Here is a 26,082-nt window from a genome sequence, read left to right on the forward strand (position 1 = left end):
TGATCCCTCACTCTGTCTGCTCTGACAGGGGACCCTGATTCTCTCTGTACTCTGACAGGGGACCCCTCTCTCTGTACTCTGACAGGGGGACCCCTCACTCTCTCTGCTCTGACAGGGGGGCCCCTCACTCTCTCTGCTCTGACAGGGGGACCCCTCAATCTCTCTCTGCTCTGACAGGGGGACCCCTCAAACTCTCTGCTCTGACAGGGGGACCCCTCACACTCTCTACTCTAACAGGGAGACCCCTCAATCTCTCTCTGCTCTGACAGGGGACCCCTGACTCTCTCTGCTCTGACAGGGGGACCCCTCAATCTCTCTCTGCTCTGACAGGGGATCCCTCACTCTCTCTGCTCTGACAGGGGGACCCCTCACACTCTCTACTCTAACAGGGAGACCCCTCAATCTCTCTCTGCTCTGACAGGGGGACCCCCCTCTCTCTCTGCTCTGACAGGGGGACCCCTCTTTCTCTACTCTGACACTAGCATCATCGTCCAGTCTGGTGTCAGCTCTCAGGAAGGTCCTCACTGTCCCCTCTCGAACCCGGGACCCTCTTGGTAAGAAGGCCAGCACCGCAGTAGACCTGTTTTAAAGCAGTCTGACCCAACAAAGGCCCTGCCCACCCACAGGAGAAACTACACCGAGCCAAAGGTGCAGAACAACAGCTCTTTATTGAGAGAAACATCTACAGCACAGCTAGTGCAGCCCCCACTTACACAAATACACACTGAAACACACTGATACACACACACTGACACACTCACTGAAACACACACACACTCATACACACTGACACACTCACAGACACACACAAACACTGATATACACACACTAACACACACTGACAATGTGTGTATCAATGTAAAGGTGTCCAACTCCAGCCCAGGACCGCTATGACAGCTCTCTTACCCTAGAGGGCGCTGTCTTGTTCACAAAGCTGTCAGTGTACAGCAGGGTCTCGACAGCTGGAGCTCCACAGCAGGCAGGTGAGCGCTGCGGTCTGGCCGTGGGTCTGGCAGGGAGACGCCAACTTCCTCACGAGCAGCACAGCAGAGGCCAGCGAGCAGCTCTCTCCCCGCCGCTGTGTCCAGGAAGGGGAAGGACAGGCCGGAGACAGCTGGACAGGCTCAGGACAGCGAGGCGAGCTGGCCACGGAGCCGGGGGAGAAGGTACAGGCATCCTCCGGCCCAGAGGAGAGTTTCACACTCTGTCAGCTGAGTGCCATACGCCTGCGATTACTGCTGGTCCTTTCAGTTGATCCGTGTTCATTTTCTAACCTCAAGCCAATGCGTTAGTATGTCAATTATCATATATCACCTAGATCAAGGTTTCTTACGTCTGTTAGCCAAACACACTACATGCTGTAGGACATTATGAGACAGTATAAGGATGGAGATATAGCCAAGTTTTCCCTCGAACCATCGCAGATGTCAACACCCTTGTACTGTGCTGTGGAACCACCCGTTTCCTGTGATGTCATCAGGGTCCTGTTATTGACCCATCCTGGGCTGGAGGAGGTTCACACACACACACACTCCTCAAAATTGACATTGGACGGGCTCAAACCACTACAGTCAGGAGATGTCCACTGGGGCAGGTCAGGGGTGGAATGTGCAGAGCAATCCCAGAACCCTCTGCTGGGGTCACACAGAGGTCAGGGTCTGGGCTCAAAGTGTGGGCGTGTCCCTTGGACTGATGGCCTGTTTTGGATGATTAACTTGGGATCTCTGCGAAATGGGTGTGGGTCAGCCAATCAGAGCTGCTCGGGCAGGCTCGAGGTCGGATGTCACATCGTGCGCGGGCTGTAGGGGTGACCCGTGAGAACTGAGGCCTGGCTGTCCGGTTCTGGACAGGCACACCGGCACAAGCTCTCCCACACCCCTCTTGTGCAAATCAGCGTTCAAGTATAAAAACATAATCACTAAAAGACAGGTGTGTGCACACAGGACGAGCAGACACACTCAGGGACAGATCTGTGATGGGCAGGCAGGTGGACAGACAGACAGATGGACAGACAGGCAGGTGGACAGACAGTAAGGTGGACAGAATCTCCAAAACAGAGATGCACATAGTGACAAAGACACCCCGGCAAATCAACGCAGACAAAAACTAAAAACAGATTTTTCTAAAATGTTGTCATAATTATAAAACTGAAATGAACTTCAGGAAAAGTGAAAGCCTGCAGTGTCTGCGAGCACTTCAGCCACTGGCCCTGTGGGGGGCTCTGTGTGACCCCAATCTCGGACGGCCATCAGAGCCAGCCAGCCACTGGCCCTGTGGGGGGCTCTGTGTGACCCCGATCTCAGACGGCCATCAGAGCCAGCCAGCCACTAGCCCCGTGGGGGGCTCTGTGTGCCCCGATCACTGGGCGCTCTGTGTGACCCCGATAGCTGGGCGCTCTGTGTGACCCCGATCGCTGGGGGCTCTGTGTGACCCCGATCGCTGGGCTCTGGGGGCCGGGGGCTGGGGGTGGGTGCTGCAGCAGTGCATGCTGGTAGCTGGTTATTCCTGCCGACGCGGAAGATGGCTGAGCAGGAACTCCCCAACCCCCAGGAAGTAGATGACCTGGGCGATGCCGAAGAGGGGGGCGATAACCAGAGCACGACAGTATGCCCCCTTCAGGAAGGCAAGGGGACCTTCACGCTGCAGGATCTTCCTGTGGGCACAGACAGGCAGTCAGACAGACCCAGGCAGAGAGACAGGCAGACAGGCAAGGAGAGACAGGCAGGGAGACAGACAGGCAGACGGGCAAGGAGAGAGACAGACAGGGAGACAGACAGTGAGGGAGATAATCAGACAGACAGGCAAGGAGAGACAGACAGGCAGACAGGCAGGCAGACGGGCAAGGAGAGAGACAGTCAGACAGACAGTCACGAGCAGAGAGACAGGCAAACAGACAGACAAGCAGAGAGCCGGTCGGGCAGACAGGCAGGCAAGGAGAGAGACAGACAGGCACACAGACACAAGCAGAGAGACAGATAGGCAGGCAGACAGGCAAGGAGAGAGACAGAGAGGCACACAGACACAAGCAGAGAGACAGATAGGCAGGCAGACAGGCAAGGAGAGAGACAGACAGTCAGGCAGACAGACAAGGAGAGACAGACAGACAGACAAGCAGAGAGACAGACAGGCAGACCCATGCAGAGAGACAGACAGGCACGCAGACAGACAAGAAGAGAGACAGACAGTCAGACCCATGCAGAGTGACAGTCTGGCACACAGACAGACAAGCACAGAGGCAGACAGAGACAGCTCAAGCTCACAGCGCAGAAGTGCCCAACACTGTCCCCGGTGCAGACAGAGACGCTGAGTAGGAGCTGTGTGTCTCCACGCTGCCTTGTTCTAGCTGTAGTTGTGATGTTTTACATTTGAGCTAAGCAGCTGTTTTGTGTTTTACAAGCACACCGGTTGTGTAGTTGTGTGGTATTGTTACCTGATGCAGTCAGTCACTCCACTGTATGTGTCCTCATGTGCCCCTCTCTGGAGAGACTGCAGCCTGGTCTTTATCACTGAAACACACAGAAACACCTCCTCTGTGTTACAACATACACTACAATATTCCACTGGCTCTCGCTGTCTTCCAGTCCCTTAGCTCCTGTGTCCCCCTCTCCCTCTGTCTCCCAGTGTCCTCTCCCTCTGTCTCCCAGTGTCCTCTCCCTCTGTCTCCCAGTGTCCCCTCCCTCTGTCTCCCAGTGTACTCTCCCTCTGTCTCCCAGTGTACTCTCCCTCTGTCTCCCAGTGTCCTCTCCCTCTGTCTCCTAGTGTCCTCTCCCTCTGTCTCCTAGTGTCCTCTCCCTCTGTCTCCTAGTGTCCTCTCCCTCTGTATCCCAGTGTCCTCTCCCTCTGTCTCCCAGTGTCCCCTCCCTCTGTCTCCCAGTGTCCTTTCCCTCTTTATCCCCATGTATCCCATTGTCCTCTCCCACTGTGTCCCAGTGTCTCCAGCGACCCACCATCGCAGGGGTTGACGGCCACAGCCGCAGTGCTCCCAGCCACACAACCAGCTGCAAACGACACGTAGAAGGGGGAGCCCCCCCCCTCCCGCTGGCCAAGCTTGTTCAGGTTGGCGAAGAGTGGGAAGTAGATGATGGAGAACGGCACATCCCTGGGACAGAGGCACAAGCAGAGCAGATATTCACTGTGTATTATAGCTGAGCAGTGTGTGATATTCACTGTGTATTATACCTGAGCAGTGTGTGATATTCACTGTGTATTATACCTGAGCAGTGTGTGATATTCACTGTGTATTATACCTGAGCACTCTGTGATATTCACTGTGTATTATACCTGAGCAGTGTGTGAGATTCACTGTGTATTATACCTGAGCAGTGTGTGATATTCACTGTGTATTATACCTGAGCAGTGTGTGATATTCACTGTGTATTATACCTGAGCAGTGTGTGATATTCACTGTGTATTATACCTGAGCAGTGTGTGAGATTCACTGTGTATTATACCTGAGCAGTGTGTGATATTCACTGTGTATTATACCTGAGCAGTGTGTGATATTCACTGTGTATTTTACCTGAGCAGTGTGTGATATTCACTGTGTATTATACCTGAGCAGTGTGTGATATTAACTGTGTATTATACCTGAGCAGTGTGTGATATTCACTGTGTATTATAGCTGAGCAGTGTGTGATATTCACTGTGTATTATACCTGAGCAGTGTGTGAGATTCACTGTGTATTATACCTGAGCAGTGTGTGAGATTCACTGTGTATTATACCTGAGCAGTGTGTGATATTCACTGTGTATTATAGCTGAGCAGTGTGTGATATTCACTGTGTATTATACCTGAGCAGTGTGTGATATTCACTGTGTATTATACCTGAGCAGTGTGTGATATTCACTGTGTATTATACCTGAGCAGTGTGTGAGATTCACTGTGTATTATACCTGAGCAGTGTGTGATATTCACTGTGTATTATACCTGAGCAGTGTGTGATATTCACTGTGTATTATACCTGAGCAGTGTGTGATATTCACTGTGTATTATAGCTGAGCAGTGTGTGATATTCACTGTGTATTATACCTGAGCAGTGTGTGATATTCACTGTGTATTATACCTGAGCAGTGTGTGATATTCACTGTGTATTATACCTGAGCAGTGTGTGATATTCACTGTGTATTATACCTGAGCAGTGTGTGATATTCACTGTGTATTATAGCTGAGCAGTGTGTGATATTCACTGTGTATTATACCTGAGCAGTGTGTGATATTCACTGTGTATTATAGCTGAGCAGTGTGTGATATTCACTGTGTATTATAGATGAGCAGTGTGTGATATTCACTGTGTATTATACCTGAGCAGTGTGTGATATTCACTGTGTATTATAGCTGAGCAGTGTGTGATATTCACTGTGTATTATACCTGAGCAGTGTGTGATATTCACTGTGTATTATACCTGAGCAGTGTGTGATATTCACTGTGTATTTTACCTGAGCAGTGTGTGATATTCACTGTGTATTATAGCTGAGCAGTGTGTGATATTCACTGTGTATTATACCTGAGCAGTGTGTGATATTCACTGTGTATTATACCTGAGCAGTGTGTGATATTCACTGTGTATTATAGCTGAGCAGTGTGTGATATTCACTGTGTATTATACCTGAGCAGTGTGTGATATTCACTGTGTATTATACCTGAGCAGTGTGTGATATTCACTGTGTATTATACCTGAGCAGTGTGTGATATTCACTGTGTATTATAGATGAGCAGTGTGTGATATTCACTGTGTATTTTACCTGAGCAGTGTGTGATATTCACTGTGTATTATACCTGAGCAGTGTGTGATATTAACTGTGTATTATACCTGAGCAGTGTGTGATATTCACTGTGTATTATAGCTGAGCAGTGTGTGATATTCACTGTGTATTATACCTGAGCAGTGTGTGAGATTCACTGTGTATTATACCTGAGCAGTGTGTGAGATTCACTGTGTATTATACCTGAGCAGTGTGTGAGATTCACTGTGTATTATACCTGAGCAGTGTGTGATATTCACTGTGTATTATACCTGAGCAGTGTGTGATATTCACTGTGTATTATACCTGAGCAGTGTGTGATATTCACTGTGTATTTTACCTGAGCAGTGTGTGATATTCACTGTGTATTATAGCTGAGCAGTGTGTGATATTCACTGTGTATTATACCTGAGCAGTGTGTGATATTCACTGTGTATTATACCTGAGCAGTGTGTGATATTCACTGTGTATTATAGCTGAGCAGTGTGTGATATTCACTGTGTATTATACCTGAGCAGTGTGTGATATTCACTGTGTATTATACCTGAGCAGTGTGTGATATTCACTGTGTATTATACCTGAGCAGTGTGTGATATTCACTGTGTATTATACCTGAGCAGTGTGTGATATTCACTGTGTATTATAGCTGAGCAGTGTGTGATATTCACTGTGTATTATACCTGAGCAGTGTGTGATATTCACTGTGTATTATAGCTGAGCAGTGTGTGATATTCACTGTGTATTATACCTGAGCAGTGTATGATATTCACTGTGTATTATACCTGAGCAGTGTGTGATATTCACTGTGTATTATAGCTGAGCAGTGTGTGATATTCACTGTGTATTATACCTGAGCAGTGTGTGAGATTCACTGTGTATTATACCTGAGCACTCTGTGATATTCACTGTGTATTATAGCTGAGCAGTGTGTGATATTCACTGTGTATTATACCTGAGCAGTGTGTGAGATTCACTGTGTATTATACCTGAGCAGTGTGTGATATTCACTGTGTATTATACCTGAGCAGTGTGTGAGATTCACTGTGTATTATACCTGAGCAGTGTATGATATTCACTGTGTATTATACCTGAGCAGTGTGTGAGATTCACTGTGTATTATAGCTGAGCAGTGTGTGATATTCACTGTGTATTATAGCTGAGCAGTGTGTGATATTCACTGTGTATTATAGCTGAGCAGTGTGTGATATTCACTGTGTATTATACCTGAGCAGTGTGTGATATTCACTGTGTATTATAGCTGAGCAGTGTGTGATATTCACTGTGTATTATACCTGAGCAGTGTATGATATTCACTGTGTATTATACCTGAGCAGTGTGTGATATTCACTGTGTATTATAGCTGAGCAGTGTGTGATATTCACTGTGTATTATACCTGAGCAGTGTGTGAGATTCACTGTGTATTATACCTGAGCACTCTGTGATATTCACTGTGTATTATAGCTGAGCAGTGTGTGATATTCACTGTGTATTATACCTGAGCAGTGTGTGATATTCACTGTGTATTATACCTGAGCAGTGTGTGAGATTCACTGTGTATTATACCTGAGCAGTGTGTGAGATTCACTGTGTATTATACCTGAGCAGTGTGTGAGATTCACTGTGTATTATACCTGAGCAGTGTATGATATTCACTGTGTATTATACCTGAGCAGTGTGTGAGATTCACTGTGTATTATAGCTGAGCAGTGTGTGATATTCACTGTGTATTATAGCTGAGCAGTGTGTGATATTCACTGTGTATTATACCTGAGCAGTGTGTGATATTCACTGTGTATTATAGCTGAGCAGTGTGTGATATTCACTGTGTATTATACCTGAGCAGTGTATGATATTCACTGTGTATTATACCTGAGCAGTGTGTGATATTCACTGTGTATTATAGCTGAGCAGTGTGTGATATTCACTGTGTATTATACCTGAGCAGTGTGTGAGATTCACTGTGTATTATACCTGAGCACTCTGTGATATTCACTGTGTATTATAGCTGAGCAGTGTGTGATATTCACTGTGTATTATACCTGAGCAGTGTGTGATATTCACTGTGTATTATACCTGAGCAGTGTGTGAGATTCACTGTGTATTATACCTGAGCAGTGTGTGATATTCACTGTGTATTATACCTGAGCAGTGTGTGAGATTCACTGTGTATTTTACCTGAGCAGTGTGTGATATTCACTGTGTATTATACCTGAGCAGTGTGTGAGATTCACTGTGTATTATACCTGAGCAGTGTGTGATATTCACTGTGTATTATAGCTGAGCAGTGTGTGAGATTCACTGTGTATTATACCTGAGCAGTGTGTGATATTCACTGTGTATTATACCTGAGCAGTGTGTGAGATTCACTGTGTATTTTACCTGAGCAGTGTGTGATATTCACTGTGTATTATACCTGAGCAGTGTGTGAGATTCACTGTGTATTATACCTGAGCAGTGTGTGATATTCACTGTGTATTTTACCTGAGCAGTGTGTGATATTCACTGTGTATTATAGCTGAGCAGTGTGTGATATTCACTGTGTATTATACCTGAGCAGTGTGTGATATTCACTGTGTATTATACCTGAGCAGTGTGTGATATTCACTGTGTATTATAGCTGAGCAGTGTGTGATATTCACTGTGTATTATACCTGAGCAGTGTGTGATATTCACTGTGTATTATAGCTGAGCAGTGTGTGATATTCACTGTGTATTATAGCTGAGCAGTGTGTGATATTCACTGTGTATTATACCTGAGCAGTGTGGCTCCCAGCCCCTTGTACAGGCCGGCGATTCCTTTGCTCCGCAGGAGATCCCGTGTGATCTGCATGGCTGTAGGCGATTTTGTCTCCGTAGCAACGGTCCCCCCAGGGGTGGAGCTGGCAGTCTGGGCCATCATCTTCCTCTGAGCCGCTGCCATTCAGCAACATTAGAGAGACAGGTTAGTTCACACACAGCCAGTCTGTCAAACCTGCCCAAGACAACCAGCACTGCTGGAACGGAAACTCTCACAGTAACTCGATGAGATGGTTCCTCTACTTCTACACAGACAGGTCTCACCAGGTCAGATTGGGGAGCTGGTTATCTGACATTCACTACACTTCCACTGGATCACCCGAGGGCTGTGTCTTCACCATACTGTACATTCTGTACCCTAACAGCTGGAAGAGCAAACACACAGACCTCAGGAAGAGCCCTGGTCAGCTTATTAAAGGGCCTTGCTAAATGATTTTACTACATGCAGTGATGAGTTCTCCCAGAAGTTATGTTGAAGTTAGTGAAAACAAAGGAACTGCTCAATGATTTTATGAAAAATGCAACACCTTCAAATCTACTGTAATTAATGGTCAGTCTGTAGAAATAGTCAAGGACAATGACAAAAACCTAAGACAGTACAGTTGTTGTGACACTATTTATGAAAAAGGTCAACTTAGACTCAGTTTTTCTTAGAAAACCCATCCATTTCAGTGTAGAGAGAACTATTTTAACACCCCTTTTCAGTCATTTATTGAAAGTGTCTTAACAAGCTGTCATGTTTGGAAACATCAGTACGGTTAATTGTAACAGGTTGGGAAAATATGTAACAATAGGTAGCAACATAACCAGGGCAAATCAAATCAACTCCAATTCCTGTACAAACAAAAGGTTATAAGAAGGCAAAGATCATGACGGAGTGTGTCTCACCCCTCCACTGTGAATTTACACTCTTCTCCTCTGTGCTCAGTTGAAACTAACAGACTCATCCCCACCGCAAAACCTCTCTCACTGTAACACTATTGTACTGTTGGGAATGTTTGTCTTCCTGGTTGTGTTGCTGATGGAATGAGGCTTAAAACACATTTCCCCACAGGAGTAGTAGGCTTGAAGTGAACTGAAGTGAATTTTCCAGCTCCGTGAAGGTGGCCCCCCTACAGACAGCACAAACTAAGAAAACCACCTCATTCATTCATGCTGCATTTGTGCCGTTGAAAGTCACTTCCCAGCTTCTATCGTTCCCGAAATATAGCGCCTTTTTTTCGGGTGATCATGTGACTATGCGCAGTGACTTTGACCTCCAGTGACCCCGTCTGCCAAGTTCAAGCGCTATACTGTCACTGGTGCAAGAGTAACAATTCCGCAGTTGTGTCTCACCATGTGCCCTGGTGGGGGGTGGTGGTTGGTTTTGCTTTTAATACCAGTATCTTCTGTGCGTTTGTGTGAACAGGAAAATTAAAATTATCATCAGTATCAAACCCAAATCAGAAGAGTTGTGGATGCAACCTTAAAAGGTGAACATTAGCAAGCAACTGCATGTCCTTACAAAGAGGCTGTAACTGGCACGTCTCAATTTCGTAGCCGTGTCCTTTAAAAAAATCTGAAGAAGTAATATCCATATCTCGCTATATTTCGGAAACCAAAGCAGCTTGGAAGTTACTTTCAACGGCACAAACGCAGCACTAACAAATGACGTGAGTTTCATCGTTCGTGCTGTCTGTAGGGGGGCAGCTTCACGGAGCAGAATTATCCTCCATCTGCGTTCTGCCAGCCAATAAAGCGCAGTTCCGGCGCTGGCCGCCAGAGGGCACCAGGACTCTGTCTCTGCATGGAGCTGCTCCTGCACTCAAAAAGTCGACGTCATCTCTCTCTCCCTCGACCCCCAGGGGTACCTGTGTGCCGATCCTCTCTGTGTGTCCCTCAGGCTGTGACAGAGTGAACCCCAGGGGTACCTGGATGCCGATCCTCACTGTGTGTCCCTCAGGCTTTGACAGGGTGAACCCCAGGGGTACCTGTGTGCCGATCCTCACTGTGTGTCCCTCAGGCTGTAACAGGATGAACCCCAGGGGTACGTGGGTGCTGATCCTCACTGTGTGTCCCTCAGGCTGTGACAGGGTGTACCCCAGAGGTACATGGGTGCCTATCCTCACTGTGTGTCCCTCAGGCTGTGACAGGGTGAACCCCAGGAGTAGCTTTGAAAGTGAGAGCTCGGCCTGTAACCCCCCACCCCTCACTCACCGATCCTCCCCGCGTCTTGCAGCTGGATCTTCAGCATCTCCATGGGCGTGGTCACAATCACCTGACAGGTCCCAGCCCCACAGCCAGCCAGCATCTCTCTGGGCAGAGTGAGCTGCTGCCTGAGAGAGAGAGACAGAGACACACAGAGTGACAGAGAGGCCATAGAAACTGGGCGACACAGGCAGACCTGGCTGCCCAGAGAGGACAGGCTGTGCTCCCACTGCCAGCGGGGAGAAATAGAGACAGAGGTGCACTTCCTACTGCACTGTGACAGATACTCTGGGATTAGAGAAACATTCTTCCCGAAATTCAGAAATCTAATCCCAGAGTTCCCACACCTGCCAAAACCACAACAGGTCCCAATCCTACTGGGAGAGGGAGGAGGGAACTCAGTTGATCTGGCAGCCCAGTATGTGATCTCCTGTCACAGCCTGAGGAACAGTGAGTCCGTCTCCCAATAATGCTCCAGCTGCCTACAGTATATGTCAGTATTTTATAATATGTCTTTGTTGTAAATGTCTGTAACGTCTGTAGATTTTATTTTACTTCTATTTTTGTTTTGTTCTATGTTAATTTTATTATTTTTATTTGCTTTGGCAACACTGATTGTACCCATCGGTCATGCTAATAAAGCACCTTGAATTGAATTGAATTGACAGAGAGACACACAGAGTGACAGAGAGACACACACACAGAGAGAGAGAGAGAGAGAGAGAGAGAGACAGAGAGAGAGACAGAGAGACACACAGAGTGACAGAGAGACACACAGAGAGAGAGAGACACACACAGAGAGAGACAGAGACACACACAGAGAGACAGAGACACACAGAGAGAGACAGAGACACACAGAGGGAGAGACAGAGACACACAGAGGGAGAGACAGAGACACAGAGAGAGAGAGAGATAGATGGAGACACAGAGAGAGAGAGACATAGACACACAGAGAGAGACAGAGACACAGAGAGAGAGAGTCAGAATTAGGGCCAAATTTGGCCAATACCCTTTACTAATCAATATACAGAAGAGAGTAATAAAGTATTGGCACAACCTAAAAACGTAGCAACCAAAACTCCTAACACTGCAAAGCCCTTCTGAGCCAAGAGCTGAGCCCAACTGGAATGCTACAGGACCCTTAACAGACAATACACACTAGCCGAATATTTGACCAACATAAGTAACAGTGATAGAGACTGGACACAGGCAGACCTGGCAGCCCAGAGAGGACAGGCTGTGCTCCCACTGCCAGCGGGGAGAAATAGAGATGCATTTCCTTCCTGTGATCTCCTGTCACAGACCGAGGAACAGCAAGCCTGTCTCTCAATAATAATAATACTGTGTGTGATCTCCTGTCCCAGCCTGAGGAACAGTGAGCCTGTCTCTCAATAATGCTCCATATTTGTATGTGAATGTATTGTGATGTGTCTATATTGTAAATGTCTGTAGATTTTATGTTAATTGTATTTGTATTTCCTTTGGCAACATTGATTTATTCGTTAGTCATGCCAATAAAGCATCTAGAATTGAACATTGAATTGACAGAGACACAGTAAGAGAGAGGCAGAATACACACAGAGTGAGAGAGAGGCACACGCACGCACACACACGCACACGCACACACACAGAGGCACAAACACACAGACCAAGAGAGAGGTACACACACAGAGAGCGAGAGAGAGGTTGCCCTGTAACAGATATCCTACTGCACTGACACATATTCTGTGATTAGAGAAACATTCTTCCCTAAATTCAGAAATCTAGTCCCAGAGTTCCCACACCTGCCAGAATCACAACGGGTCCCAATCCTACTGGGAGAGGGAGGAGGGAACTCAGTTGAACTGGCAGCCCAGTATGTGATCTCCTGTCACACCCTGAGGAACAGTGAGTCTGTTTCCCAATAATGCTCAAGCTGTTTACAGTATACTGTATGTAAATATTTTATGATATGTCTTTGTTGTAAATGTCTGTAATATGTCTGTAGATTTCATGTTATTTTTATTTTTTGTTTCGTTTCTTGTTGGTTTTCTTATTTTTATTTGCTTTGGCAACACTGATTGTACCCATCAGTCATGCTAATAAAGCACCTTGAATTGAATTGAATTGAATTGGGAGAGACACACAGAGTGAGAGAGGCACACACACAGAGAGAGGGAGAGACACACACAGAGAGAGAGAGAGGCACACACACACAGAGAGAGGGAGAGACACACACAGAGAGCACTGACTCAGGTCAGACCAGGACACATGATGCTCAGCCAGGTTCCTGCCTCTCGTGAAGAAAGGCCTCCAGCTCCTCAGACAGACTACCCCCTGCAGGCTAGCTGGGGCTGTGGGGCAACTGCTCTTTCAAATCCTTTATTTATTATTTTACCCTGAAGCTCAGAGAGCCCCCAGTAGCCCTGAGCAGCTCTTAAATTTGCAAAGCTGTACCTGGGATGAGCCCCTCCAGTCTGTGAACAGAGGAGATTCCAAGGAAACATCCAGAATCTCTGCAGATATTGACAAGGTCACCCAGGCTTAACTGAGCCACCCCCAGTTAATTATTAACACTCTGGTCTCATCTATAATTCAGCTGGAACCTTTTAGTTTCCATGGCAACACCCAGAGGTAGACCCAGGGGGCATGTCTGTGCTCCAGACAACAAGGAGGGCTCCAGAGGTTAAAGGTCACAATTTCCTCCACATCAGGACGACATCGGTCGGTCAGCGGCAGTCTGTCGATTGGTCTCACCCATCCCTGGAGAGCCAGTGCCGGAAGAAGTCGTTAGCGGCCAGTTTGATGGCTTTTTCTGGGGTCACCAGTGTGAGGTTCACTGCGGCACCTGAGAGGGGGGGCAGAGAGTGTCTCAGTCAGAGCTTCTCAACGTGTAATAAAGACTGGAGCCCCAGCAGCACAGTGAGAGCCTTGGGGGACCCCAAAACTGTAAGTGGGGTGTCTGGTTTCGACAGGACACCCCAGCAGAGTGTGCTGCAAGGATGCGTAGTGACCCAACGCAGAGCCCCAAGTCCAGTCCTGAAAACTGCAGTTTGAGTTTTGAGAGTTACTTTAGGAGTTACCTTCAACTCCCTGTGAAACTCCCTGTGAAAGAAAGCTGTGAGTCGGGAGAAGGCTATCCAGCCCAGAAGCTTGTTTGCTCGGTAGTGTCTGACTGGTCCTCAAGCTGTCGTTTGAGAGAAACCAGGGTATGAAAACAACAGGGCTGGGCAGCTTCTTCCAAACTCCCACAACCCTTTGTGTAAAGAAGCATCTGCTGTTCCCAGTATGTACTTCCCCATAGTAACTTCTGCTTTCAAGCCTGACTTGACTATCACTGCCGTTCATTGTCATACAGAATAGTGCCTTTATCCTGTCTGCTTCACATCCTCCAGCCCAAGCACCATTTGCACACCCCAGTGTGTCCTACCTCTGTACATCCCGAAGTATCCTTCAGACCGGATCGTCTTGAAGAGGCAGTCAGACCTGAGAGCACACAGGCATACAAGTCAGAGTTAGTGTACACTGTGCAGTATCCCAGTGTAGGACAGTGCAACACAGTACAGTATGCAGTACTCCAGTGTAGTGCAGAGTGCAGTAGTGAAGTACAGTGCAGTGTGGAGTACTCCAGTGCAGTACAGTGCAGTGTGCAGTACTCCAGCGTAGTGCAGAGTGCAGTAGTGTAGTACAGTGCAGTGTGGAGTACTCCAGTGCAGTACAGCGCAGTGTGCAGTACTCCAGCGTAGTGCAGAGTGCAGTAGTGTAGTACAGTGCAGTGTGGAGTACTCCAGTGCAGTACAGCGCAGTGTGCAGTACTCCAGCGTAGTGCAGAGTGCAGTAGTGTAGTACAGTGCAGTGTGCAGTACTCCAGTGCAGTACAGTGCAGTGTGCAGTACTCCAGCGTAGTGCAGAGTGCAGTAGTGTAGTACAGTGCAGTGTGGAGTACTCCAGGGCAGTACAGTGCAGTGTGCAGTACTCCAGCGTAGTGAAGAGTGCAGTAGTGTTGTACAGTGTAGTGTGCATTAGTCCAGTGCAGTACAGTGCAGTGTGCAATACTCCAGTGTAGTGCAGAGTGCAGTAGTGTTGTACAGTGCAGTGTGCAGTAGTCCAGTGTAGTACAGGGCAGTGTGCAGTAGTTCAGTGTAGTACAGGGCACTGTGCAGTTGTGCAGTTCAGTGCAGTGTGCAGTAATCCAGTGTAGTACAGGGCAGTGTACAGTACAGTGGAGTAGTGCAGTGTACGGTAGTGTAATACAGTGCAGTGTACAGTAGTGTAATACAGTGCAGTGTGCAGTAGTCCAGTGTAGTACAGAGTGCGGTAGTGTTGTACAGTGCAGGGCAGTTCAGTACAGAGTGCAGTATTGTAGTTCAGTGCAGTGTGCAGTACAGTAGTACAGTACAGTGCAGTGTGCAGTAGTGCAGTTCAGTGCAGTGTGCAGTAGTCCAGTGTAGTACAGTACAGTGTACAGTTATGCAATACAGTGCAGTTGTGCAGTAGTGTTGTACAGTGCAGTGCAGTGCGCAGTAGTGCAGTACAGTGCAGTGTGCAGTAGTGCAGTGTGCAGTACAGTGCAGTGTGCAGTAGTCCAGTGTAGTTCAGGGCAGTGTACAGTAGTGCAGTATGGTGCAGTACAGGGCAGTGTACAGTAGTGTAATACAGTGCAGTGTGTAGTAGTCCAGTGTAGTACAGGGCAGTGTACGGTGTAGTACAGTGTAGTGTGCAGTACTGTAGTACAAGGCAGTATGCAGTACAGTGCAGTGTACAGTAGTGTAATACAGTGAGGTGTACAGTAGTCCAGTGTAGTACAGGGCAGTGTACAGTAGTGTAGTACAGTGCAGTGTGCAGTAGTCCAGTGTAGTACAGGGCAGTGTACAGTAGTGTAGGACAGTGTAGTGTGCAGTAGTCCAGTGTAGTACAGGGCAGTGTACAGTAGTGTAGTACAGTGCAGTGTGCAGTAGTCCAGTGTAGTACAGTGCAGTGTACAGTAGTGGTGTACTGTGCAGTGTACAGTAGTGTAGTACAGTGCAGTGTGCAGAAGTCAAGTGTAGTACAGGGCAGTGTACAGTAAGTAGTGCAGTACAGTGTCTGGCTGGGTCATACGAACATGCTGGAGTACAGGCGGGACCCATTCTGCTGGTTCTGCAGCCTGGTCTTGGCCAGATCAATGGGAAACACACAGGTGACCCCAATCAGCCCGGCAATCCCACCATTGATCAGCTTCGCAGGCAAACTGAGGAAAAGAAAGAGACAACATCACAGCTGAGCTCCTGGACCCAAGACCAGCCCCACCCCTCCCCAGAGTCACTTACCTGATCTGTTTATCAGCCATTTGCTAGACACCAGAGCACAGGGCACAAACTCACTGCCCTCCTGCCTGTTTGAGGAACTCAAGGTTTCTGCTGGATTGGCGTGTTACTGTCTGAGTGTCTCCAGGTCCTCTTGGCGGGCTGTAAGAGAGAAATCAGAACCTGTTCAGACTGTGCCTAGACCCAGACCCTGAGTTCAAACTGGTAATCTGGTAGTACAGTCCGCATAGCACAGCAGAGCACACAGCCGTTCCGTTTAATATTCGCAGTGTAGCAAACCAGAACACTGCCTTGTAACCTGACACAGCTCCTTAGGATATTATTATAAGCACAGTACAGTAGAGCACAGTATGGTCCTCTCCTCTCCCCTCTCTCCAACTTGATTCAATTTGATTCAATTCAAGATACTTCATTGGCATGGCCAATTGAATAAATCAGTGTTGCCAAAGCCTATACAATTGATATAAGTTCTACAGACATTTGTTCTACAAACACAATATAGGCACAGCATAATACATTCACATACAAATATGGAGCTTCATTGAGAGACAGACTCACTGGCCAGCAGCCATATCTGCTGGCCAGTGCAACTGCAACTCACAACTGGCAGCCCACTGGAGCTCAGCAGGTGTGAGCCTGGTCAGTACCTGGATGGGAGACTCCTGGGAAAAACTAAGGTTGCTGCTGGAAGAGGTGTGAGTGGGGCCAGCAGGGGGCGCTCACCCTGTGGTCCATGTGGGTCCTAATGCCCCAGTATAGTGACTGGGACACTATACTGTAAACAGGCGCTGTCCTTCGGATGAGACGTAAAACCGAGGTCCTGACTCTCTGTGGTCATTAAAAATCCCAGGGTGTTTCTCGAAAAGAGTAGGGGTGTAACCCCAGCGTCCTGGACAAATTTCCCATTGGCCCTTACCAGTCATGGCCTCCTAATAATCCCCCTCTATGAATTGGCTTCATTACTTTGTTCTCCACCCCCCCCCTTTTCCACTCCGCAGGCAGAGCAACGCGCTGGTTGGAGTATTTCTCGGTCGCATTTAATGGCAACGTCAGCTCAAAGATTTGGTTCAAACCACCAAATGGTGACTGGTGTGCCGACAAGCGGACCCTGCTGATGCGGGATTAACGCTAGGAAAGAGAGAGATTGAGAGACAGACTCACTGTTCCTCAGGCTGTGACAGGAGATCACACACTGTATTATTATTATTGAGAGACAGGCTCACTGTCTGTTCCTCAGGCTGGGACAGGAGATCACACACTGTATTATTATTATTGAGAGACAGGCTCACTGTCTGTTCCTCAGGCTGGGACAGGAGTTCACACACTGTATTATTATTATTGAGAGACAGGCTCACTGTCTGTTCCTCAGCCTGTGACAGGAGATCACACACTGTATTATTATTATTGAGAGACAGGCTCACTGTCTGTTCCTCAGGCTGGGATAGGAGATCACACACTGTATTATTATTATTATTGAGAGACAGGCTCACTGTCTGTTCCTCAGGCTGGGCCTGGAGATCACACACTGTATTATTATTATTGAGAGACAGGCTCACTGTCTGTTCCTCAGGCTGGGACAGGAGATCACACACTGTATTATTATTTTTGAGAGACAGGCTCACTGTTCCTCAGGCTGGGACAGGAGATCACACACTGTATTATTATTATTATTGAGAGACAGGCTCACTGTCTGTTCCTCAGGCTGGGCCTGGAGATCACACACTGTATTATTATTATTGAGAGACAATCTCACTGTCTGTTCCTCAGGCTGTGACAGGAGATCACACACTGTATTATTATTATTGAGAGACAGGCTCACTGTTCCTCAGGCTGGGACAGGAGATCACACACTGTATTATTATTATTGAGAGACAATCTCACTGTCTGTTCCTCAGGCTGTGACAGGAGATCACACACTGTATTATTATTATTGAGAGACAGGCTCACTGTTCCTCAGGCTGGGACAGGAGATCACACACTGTTTTATTATTATTGAGAGACAGGCTCACTGTCTGTTCCTCAGGCTGGGACAGGAGATCACACACTGTATTATTATTATTATTGAGAGACAGGCTCACTGTCTGTTCCTCAGGCTGGGTCTGGAGATCACACACTGTATTATTATTATTGAGAGACAGGCTCACTGTCTGTTCCTCAGGCTGGGACAGGAGATCACACACTGTATTATTATTTTTGAGAGACAGGCTCACTGTTCCTCAGGCTGGGACAGGAGATCACACACTGTATTATTATTATTGAGAGACAGGCTCACTGTCTGTTCCTCAGGCTGTGACAGGAGATCACACACTGTATTATTATTATTATTGAGAGACAGGCTCACTGTTCCTCAGGCTGGGACAGGAGATCACACACTGTATTATTATTATTGAGAGACAGGCTCACTGTCTGTTCCTCAGGCTGGGACAGGAGATCACACACTGTATTATTATTATTGAGAGACAGGCTCACTGTCTGTTCCTCAGCCTGTGACAGGAGATCACACACTGTATTATTATTATTGAGAGACAGGCTCACTGTCTGTTCCTCAGGCTGGGACAGGAGATCACACACTGTATTATTATTATTGAGAGACAGGCTCACTGTCTGTTCCTCAGGCTGGGATAGGAGATCACACACTGTATTATTATTATTATTGAGAGACAGGCTCACTGTCTGTTCCTCAGGCTGGGCCTGGAGATCACACACTGTATTATTATTATTGCGAGACAGGCTCACTGTCTGTTCCTCAGGCTGGGACAGGAGATCACACACTGTATTATTATTTTTGAGAGACAGGCTCACTGTTCCTCAGGCTGGGACAGGAGATCACACACTGTATTATTATTATTATTGAGAGACAGGCTCACTGTCTGTTCCTCAGGCTGGGCCTGGAGATCACACACTGTATTATTATTATTGAGAGACAATCTCACTGTCTGTTCCTCAGGCTGTGACAGGAGATCACACACTGTATTATTATTATTGAGAGACAGGCTCACTGTTCCTCAGGCTGGGACAGGAGATCACACACTGTATTATTATTATTGAGAGACAATCTCACTGTCTGTTCCTCAGGCTGTGACAGGAGATCACACACTGTATTATTATTATTGAGAGACAGGCTCACTGTTCCTCAGGCTGGGACAGGAGATCACACACTGTTTTATTATTATTGAGAGACAGGCTCACTGTCTGTTCCTCAGGCTGGGACAGGAGATCACACACTGTATTATTATTATTATTGAGAGACAGGCTCACTGTCTGTTCCTCAGGCTGGGTCTGGAGATCACACACTGTATTATTATTATTGAGAGACAGGCTCACTGTCTGTTCCTCAGGCTGGGACAGGAGATCACACACTGTATTATTATTTTTGAGAGACAGGCTCACTGTTCCTCAGGCTGGGACAGGAGATCACACACTGTATTATTATTATTGAGAGACAGGCTCACTGTCTGTTCCTCAGGCTGTGACAGGAGATCACACACTGTATTATTATTATTATTGAGAGACAGGCTCACTGTTCCTCAGGCTGGGACAGGAGATCACACACTGTATTATTATTATTGAGAGACAGGCTCACTGTCTGTTCCTCAGGCTGGGACAGGAGATCACACACTGTATTATTATTATTATTGAGAGACAGGCTCACTGTCTGTTCCTCAGGCTGGGCCTGGAGATCACACACTGTATTATTATTATTTAGAGACAGGCTCACTGTCTGTTCCTCAGGCTGGGACAGGAGATCACACACTGTATTATTATTTTTGAGAGACAGGCTCACTGTTCCTCAGGCTGGGACAGGAGATCACACACTGTATTATTATTATTGAGAGACAATCTCACTGTCTGTTCCTCAGGCTGGGACAGGAGATCACACACTGTATTATTATTATTATTATTATTATTATTATTATTATTATTATTATTAATATTGAGAGACAAGCTCACTGTCTGTTTCTCAGGCTGTGACAGGAGATCACATACTGGGCTGCCAGTTCAAGGATTGGTAGCCGTTGTGATTCTGGCAGGTGTGGGAACTCTGGGATTAGATTTCTGAATTTAGGGAAGAATGTTTCTCTAATCCCAGAGTATCTGTCACAGTGCAGTAGGAAGTGTACTTCTGTCTCTATTTCTCCCAGCTGGCAGTGGCCTGTCCTCTCTGGGCAGCCAGTTCTGCCTGTGTCGCCCAGTTTCTATGGCCAGTCTGTGGTCACTGAGCCTGTACTTCATCAGGTTCTGTTTCTTTTTGCTTTTACTTAGGTTGGTCAAATATTTGGCTAGTGTGTATTGTCTATTTAGGGTTCTGTAGCATTCCAGTTTATGTTGTGTTTGTGTCCCAGTGTGTGAGATATTGCTGTTTGATCTGTGCTGTGATATGGTTGAGTCTGAGTTGTGGTGCTCTAGCAGTGCTGTCCTGATGCTGGTTAGTGTCGGTGTGGCTCAGGTCAGTGAGCCTCAGGACCAGCTGGCTCAGGGGGCTCTGTTTTGGGCTCAGCTCTTGGCTCAGCAGGGCATTGTGGTGGTAGGAGTTTTGGTGGCTGCTTTTTAGGTGTACCCAATACTTTAAAACTCTCTTCTGTATTTTTATTTATAGTGGTTATTGGCCTAATTCGGCCCTGCACCCATTGTTAAGAGTTTCTGTGGGGTGTTTGTCCCATTGAGTGTAATCCTGGTCTGTGAGGGGACCCCACACTTCACTGCCGTATAGGGCAATGGGTTGGATTACACTTTCAGATATTTGGAGCCAGATTCTTGTTGCTGGGTTGATGTGACATATTGTTTAATCTTATTGTGTAGAAAGCCCTAAGTGTCTTCTCCTTCACTGCTACTGTAGGTCAAAACTCCCAGATGAGCTGATAGTCCTTCTCTCTCCTCTCTCCTCTATCCATCTCCCTCTCTCCACCCTCTCTCCTCTCCTCTCTCCTCTCCCTCTCTCTGCTCTTTGTCCTTCAGTACAATCTCACTGATCTTGGGAAAGGTGACACAGAGATCTTGCTGTAAAGTCAAAGTCGAAAACTGATAAAGCTACTGGTTCAGGCTGGCTATAAATAGATTAGTATACAGCATACAGCCTTTCCGGGAAGAGTGGGATTGCTGCTCCCGGCTTAATATTCCCCTACCATCACTGGGATTATGGCTGTAATCACCTTGGATAACAAACAGCCTCCATCTAATAACAGGCCACAAGGAAGCTACTGACAAGACCTCCCTCTCTTCACCTGGAGTATAAATACTTTCCACACGTACAGCTAGAGTATGCATTCCGAACATACTGCACACCTGGAGCGTACATTCTGTGTATAACAGACACTCAGAGCATTTACACAGCACACACTGCAGACCTGAAATATATACAGCATACATTGTACACCTGAGGTTAATATACTATATATATCATACACCTAGAGTATATACACTATACTCCCTGTGCACCTGGAGTATACATACTGTACCGCATATATCATACACCTGGAGTATATACACTGTACTCACTGTACACCTGGAGTATATACACAGTACACACCGTTCACCTGGAGTTTATATATACTGTATATGTTACGCCCCCAAATAAACAAATGTCTACGCTTAAACACAGTACAGTTCAGCTCAAGTACATCAGTGGCACCAACCTGTGTCTGTGTGGAAGACCTGTGCCCCTGATATATGTGTTAAGTGTGCCTACATCCTGTGTCAGCACCGTGCACCTGGTGTGCTGTCTGCACATTCCTATCAGCCAAGGATTGCCTGACCTTTGTGTGATAGATAACAGCCTGCTTCAGCCCTGACACACCCCACATACATTGACTGAACACTGAACAGACACTGCTGAGGAGATATCAGAGACTGCTCAGGGTCGCACACTGCTGAGGAGAGATCAGACACTGCTCAGGGTCGCTCACTGCTGAGGAGAGATCAGACACTGCCCAGGGGCGCACATCCCGAGAGACTGCGCACACTCCTGAGGAGAGATCAGAGACTGCTCAGGGGCGCACATCCCGAGACTGCGCACACTGCTGAGGAGAGATCAGATACTGCTCAGGGGCGCACATCCCGAGAGACTGCGCACACTGTTGAGGAGAGATCAGACACTGCCCAGGGGTGCACACCCCGAGAGACTGCGCACACTCCTGAGGAGAGATCAGAAACTGCTCAGGGGCGCACACCCCGAGACTGCGCACACTGCTGAGGAGAGATCAGATACTGCTCAGGGGCGCACACCCTGAGAGACTGCGCACACTTCTGAGGAGAGATCAGACACTGCTCAGGGTTGCACACTGCTGAGGAGAGATCAGACACTGCTCAGGGGCGCACACCACAAGAGACTGCGCACACTGCTGAGGAGAGATCAGAGATTGCACTCTCTCTCTCACTCTGTCCTCAGGATTCACCCTCTCTTGCCTCTCAGGTTTCTCAGACTCTCTTCCTCTATGATTCTGTTCAAAGTCCCTGCCAGGGTAGGTGGCACAGAATGCTGCAACCTGATTGGTTCTCCGGGCTCCATGGGGAGGGGCTTCACTACACAGCTCCATGTGTCCAGATGGTGGGGAGAGATCTGAGGTCACACAGCTGCACACTGGACTGGATTCATAACAACCCGGACTGGATCAGCACCACTGGATTGTTCACTGAAGCCACAGCTGCAGACCAGACTGGACTGACAATAACTGGATTGGATAGTGTAATATTCACTGTTTATTGAAGCCATACAGAGGCAGACTGGACTAGGTTATTAACTAACCAATATCTTATATATTTAAACTCATTTTATGTTTCTGAATAACGCAGACTCAGCCTGACGTTAACAATAATGCAACACCCACAGCAGCAGACAGAGCAGGCAAGGACTGCTTGGGTCGAGCCCTGTCTATGTAGCGGAGCTAGTTCGGACACAGTAAACATCATCGCCCTCCCTGTGCGTAGCAGGGACCTCAGCTGCCTAGGCTGAGGGAGGTCTCATTTAGCTCATGCGGCTGGTTCTCTGTTGCGTTATGCCAGAGACCGGAGGGCATGAGCCCACACGGAACCGCGATGATCACATCTACAGCCTGTATGTATCAGGAGCTGCTCTCTCCTGTCTGCTCTGAGCTGTCGCTGTTTTGTGTGGTTCATGTTTTTCTCAGGAGAAAACAAGCTTGCAGGCAGGGGATGAGGCCAGAGGTCACACTGCTCTCTTCTCTACCCCATCACCTTGGGAAACAGACCAGCACAAAGGAAAGAGAACAGTCTGACACTGTGCTGCACATCTCACTGAGCTATTGTGAAACGTCCCTGGAGAATGAAAGAGACACAATGGACTCAGTGATTTCAGACACCTGATCTCTGAAACAGGGAGAAGCACCTGAACCAGGGCAGAGAGAAAAGAAAGGAAAGAGGGAGGGAGAACTCTACCTCACCCACTGGAACACAAACACAGACTGAAATGAAGAAATCAGAAATTCACAGTGACCACAGCCTGGCCATAGAGACTGGACACAGGCAGACCTGGCTGCCCAGAGAGGACAGGCTGTGCTCCCACTGCCAGCGGGGAGAAATAGAGACATAGGTGCACTTCCTACTGCACTGACAGATACTCTGGGATTAGAGAAACATTCTTCCCTATATTTACAGATCTAATCACAGAGTTCCCACACCTGCCAGAATCACAACGGGTCCCAATCCTACTGGGAGAGGGAGGAGGGAACTCAGCTGAACTGGCAGCCCAGTATGTGATCTCCTGTCCTGTAACTGACAGTGATTGACACAGTAATTGACACAGTGACTGACTCACTGACACAGTGACACAGCAACCGACTGACACACTGACACAGCAACTGGACTGACACACAGACACACTGTGACACAGTATCTGACTGACATACTGATTCAGTAACTGACTGACACACTGATTCAGTAACTGACTGACACACCGACGCAGTGAGTGACCGACAGTGTCTTATGTAGCACCTGACACACTGACAAACTAAAGTCCCTGCTGTGCTGGACAATAGAGAGAAAGTACAGTGTCAGTGTTTTTTATTTATAGAGACAGGAACTGCCCAATATTTCGAAATATATGAGAGCCAAAGGAGAGAGAGAAAATGTGCATCTGTAAGTGCTGTGAGTAGCAGTGTTTTTCAATTCCCAGACCAATATATGAGCGCACACATTCAGACAAGGCAGCTCGTTCATATTCTATAATAATAATAATAATAATAATAATAATAATAATAATAATAATAATAATAATGATATAAGAAAGCTTTAACTTGGCAGCCACCTCGCTCTCGGGGTCGTACGTCTCGTTTAAATCTGTCGACAAGCACCTCGGTGCGCGCAGCGGCTGATCTGGGGTTCACTGCCCTCTCCGTGTGCACACGCGTGTCCAGACACCTTCACCGACCCGCCCTCTCTCACACAGCCCAGCCCGAGTGAGGGACAGCGAGATGGGGAGAGAAAAGGCGGCTCAGGACCCACCGCTCACCCCGGCAGATAGCGGTTCGGGAGAGTCTGTATAATGGAGCCGCCGACCCCGTGGGAGAAACACGGAGAGGAAGAGAGCCAGCTCCTCAGGCAGATCACTCCCACTCACACACACTGTCTCTCCAGCTGATCACACCAGCACACAGATCATACAGATCGCTCACACACACTCACCCCTACAGATCTCTCACACGCACTTTCTGACCGACGGATCACACACACACAGTCTCTCCGACAGATCACACTCGGACACACTCGACTCTGCCGGTTGCTAAGCACTCTCGCTGGCTGTCTGTGCGAGTCGGCAGCGGGCGGACCGGCTGACAGGCTGCGCTGTGCACAGCTGAGCTCCGTGCGTCCGCCGCTGTCCCGCATCTCCGGCCGGCTGACCGGCAGCCGCTGTCCCGCAGACCCCCGATCGCAGTCTGACACATTTGTATGGAGACAAGCGCATAAATAATCCACCTTGTATACTGACACAGGTTAAGGGTAGGGAGGCGCACACGGTAAATAGACGATGGTCCTAACGATCTTGCCCTCACCGTCTCCTCCGATCATCCGCAAGCCGGGTGCGTGGGCCGGTAGCGAGTCGTCAGCGGTCTCTCTGGTCTCGGTTCTGCCTCCTCTCTCCGGTGCGACAGGCTGACGGCGAAGCAGCGCCGGTGTGTCCCTGTGCAGAGAAAGAGAACAGAAGGAGAAAGAGAACAGAAGGGAAGGAGGGGGGGTGTTAGGATCACAGTCTTACCGCGAATCGCGACGCCCGGCGGTCAACTGCGGCCACTGCAGCGGCACAGCCGGAAAAAAACAGGAGGGCAGACTGTGACTGTGCGCCTGGAAGTGTGTGCTCTGTTTGTGAGTGTACATCTGTCTGAGTCTGTGTAGGTCTGTGGGAGTGTGTCTGCGTGTTGTGTTCTTGCAGATCTGTGGGAGTGTGTGTGTTGTGTAAGTGTGTGTGTGTGTGCAGACTGTTGGAGTGTGTGTGAATATGTGTGTGCAGATCTGTGGGAGTGTGTGGGTTGTGTATGTGTGTGTGCAGACTGTGGAAGTGTGTGTGTGTTGTGTATGTGTGTGTGCAGACTGTGGGAGTGTGTATGTGTTTGTGCAGATCTTTGGAGTGTACGTGTGTTGTGTTAGTATCTGTGTGCAGACTGTGGGAGTGTGTGTGTTGTGTTAGTATGTGTGTGCAGACTGTGGGAGTGTGTGTGTTGTGGGAGTGTGTGTGTGCAGACTGTGGGAGTGTGTGTGTCGTGGGAGTGTGTGTGTGCAGACTGTGGGAGTGTGTGTGTCGTGGGAGTATGTGTGTGCAGACTGTGGGAGTGTGTGTGTCGTGTGTGTTGTGGGAGTGTGTGTGTGCAGACTGTGGGAGTGTGTGTGTTGTGGGAGTGTGTGTGTGCAGACTGTGGGAGTGTGTGTGTTGTGGGAGTGTGTGTGTGCAGACTGTGGGAGTGTGTGTGTTGTGGGAGTGTGTGTGCAGACTGTGGGAGTGTGTGTGTTGTGGGAGTATGTGTGTGCAGACTGTGGGAGTGTGTGTGTTGTGGGAGTGTGTGTGTTGTGTGAGTATGTGTGTGCAGACTGTGGGAGTGTGTATAGAGGGCTATCAGTCAGTT

At 48.0% G+C, this 26,082-nt stretch overlaps 1 protein-coding gene across 1 annotated transcript; it reads right to left on the reverse strand.

Moving 5' to 3' along the window:
• Positions 1 to 649: 649 nt before the first annotated feature.
• On the reverse strand, positions 650 to 25,261 carry slc25a22a (solute carrier family 25 member 22a). The gene is made up of 10 exons (XM_069181529.1): positions 25,018 to 25,261; positions 16,016 to 16,153; positions 15,811 to 15,936; positions 14,137 to 14,192; positions 13,464 to 13,554; positions 10,737 to 10,855; positions 8,498 to 8,657; positions 3,948 to 4,099; positions 3,431 to 3,506; positions 650 to 2,653 (listed from the first exon to the last, which is right to left on the reverse strand). Exons 2-10 carry the CDS (start codon positions 16,033 to 16,035, stop codon positions 2,500 to 2,502), a joined length of 954 nt encoding a protein of 317 aa, XP_069037630.1. The 5' UTR covers positions 16,036 to 16,153; positions 25,018 to 25,261; the 3' UTR covers positions 650 to 2,499.
• Between the last annotated feature and the right edge of the window lie 821 nt (positions 25,262 to 26,082).

The sequence above is a fragment of the Lepisosteus oculatus genome, chromosome 21 (assembly GCF_040954835.1).
Source record: "Lepisosteus oculatus isolate fLepOcu1 chromosome 21, fLepOcu1.hap2, whole genome shotgun sequence".
Classification (NCBI taxonomy): domain Eukaryota; kingdom Metazoa; phylum Chordata; class Actinopteri; order Semionotiformes; family Lepisosteidae; genus Lepisosteus; species Lepisosteus oculatus.

What these genes read in the sequence shown, in the direction of transcription:
- slc25a22a (XM_069181529.1), bottom strand. Translation starts at nt 16,035, where the DNA reads ATGGCTGATAAACAGATCAG. An exon ending in ATACTTCGGGATGTACAGAG is followed by an intron (nt 13,555 to 14,136) that starts GTAGGACACACT and finishes CCCCCCTCTCAG; the next exon opens with GTGCCGCAGTGAACCTCACA. An exon ending in CTGGGAGCCACACTGCTCAG is followed by an intron (nt 4,100 to 8,497) that starts GTATAATACACA and finishes CCTCTGTCCCAG; the next exon opens with GGATGTGCCGTTCTCCATCA.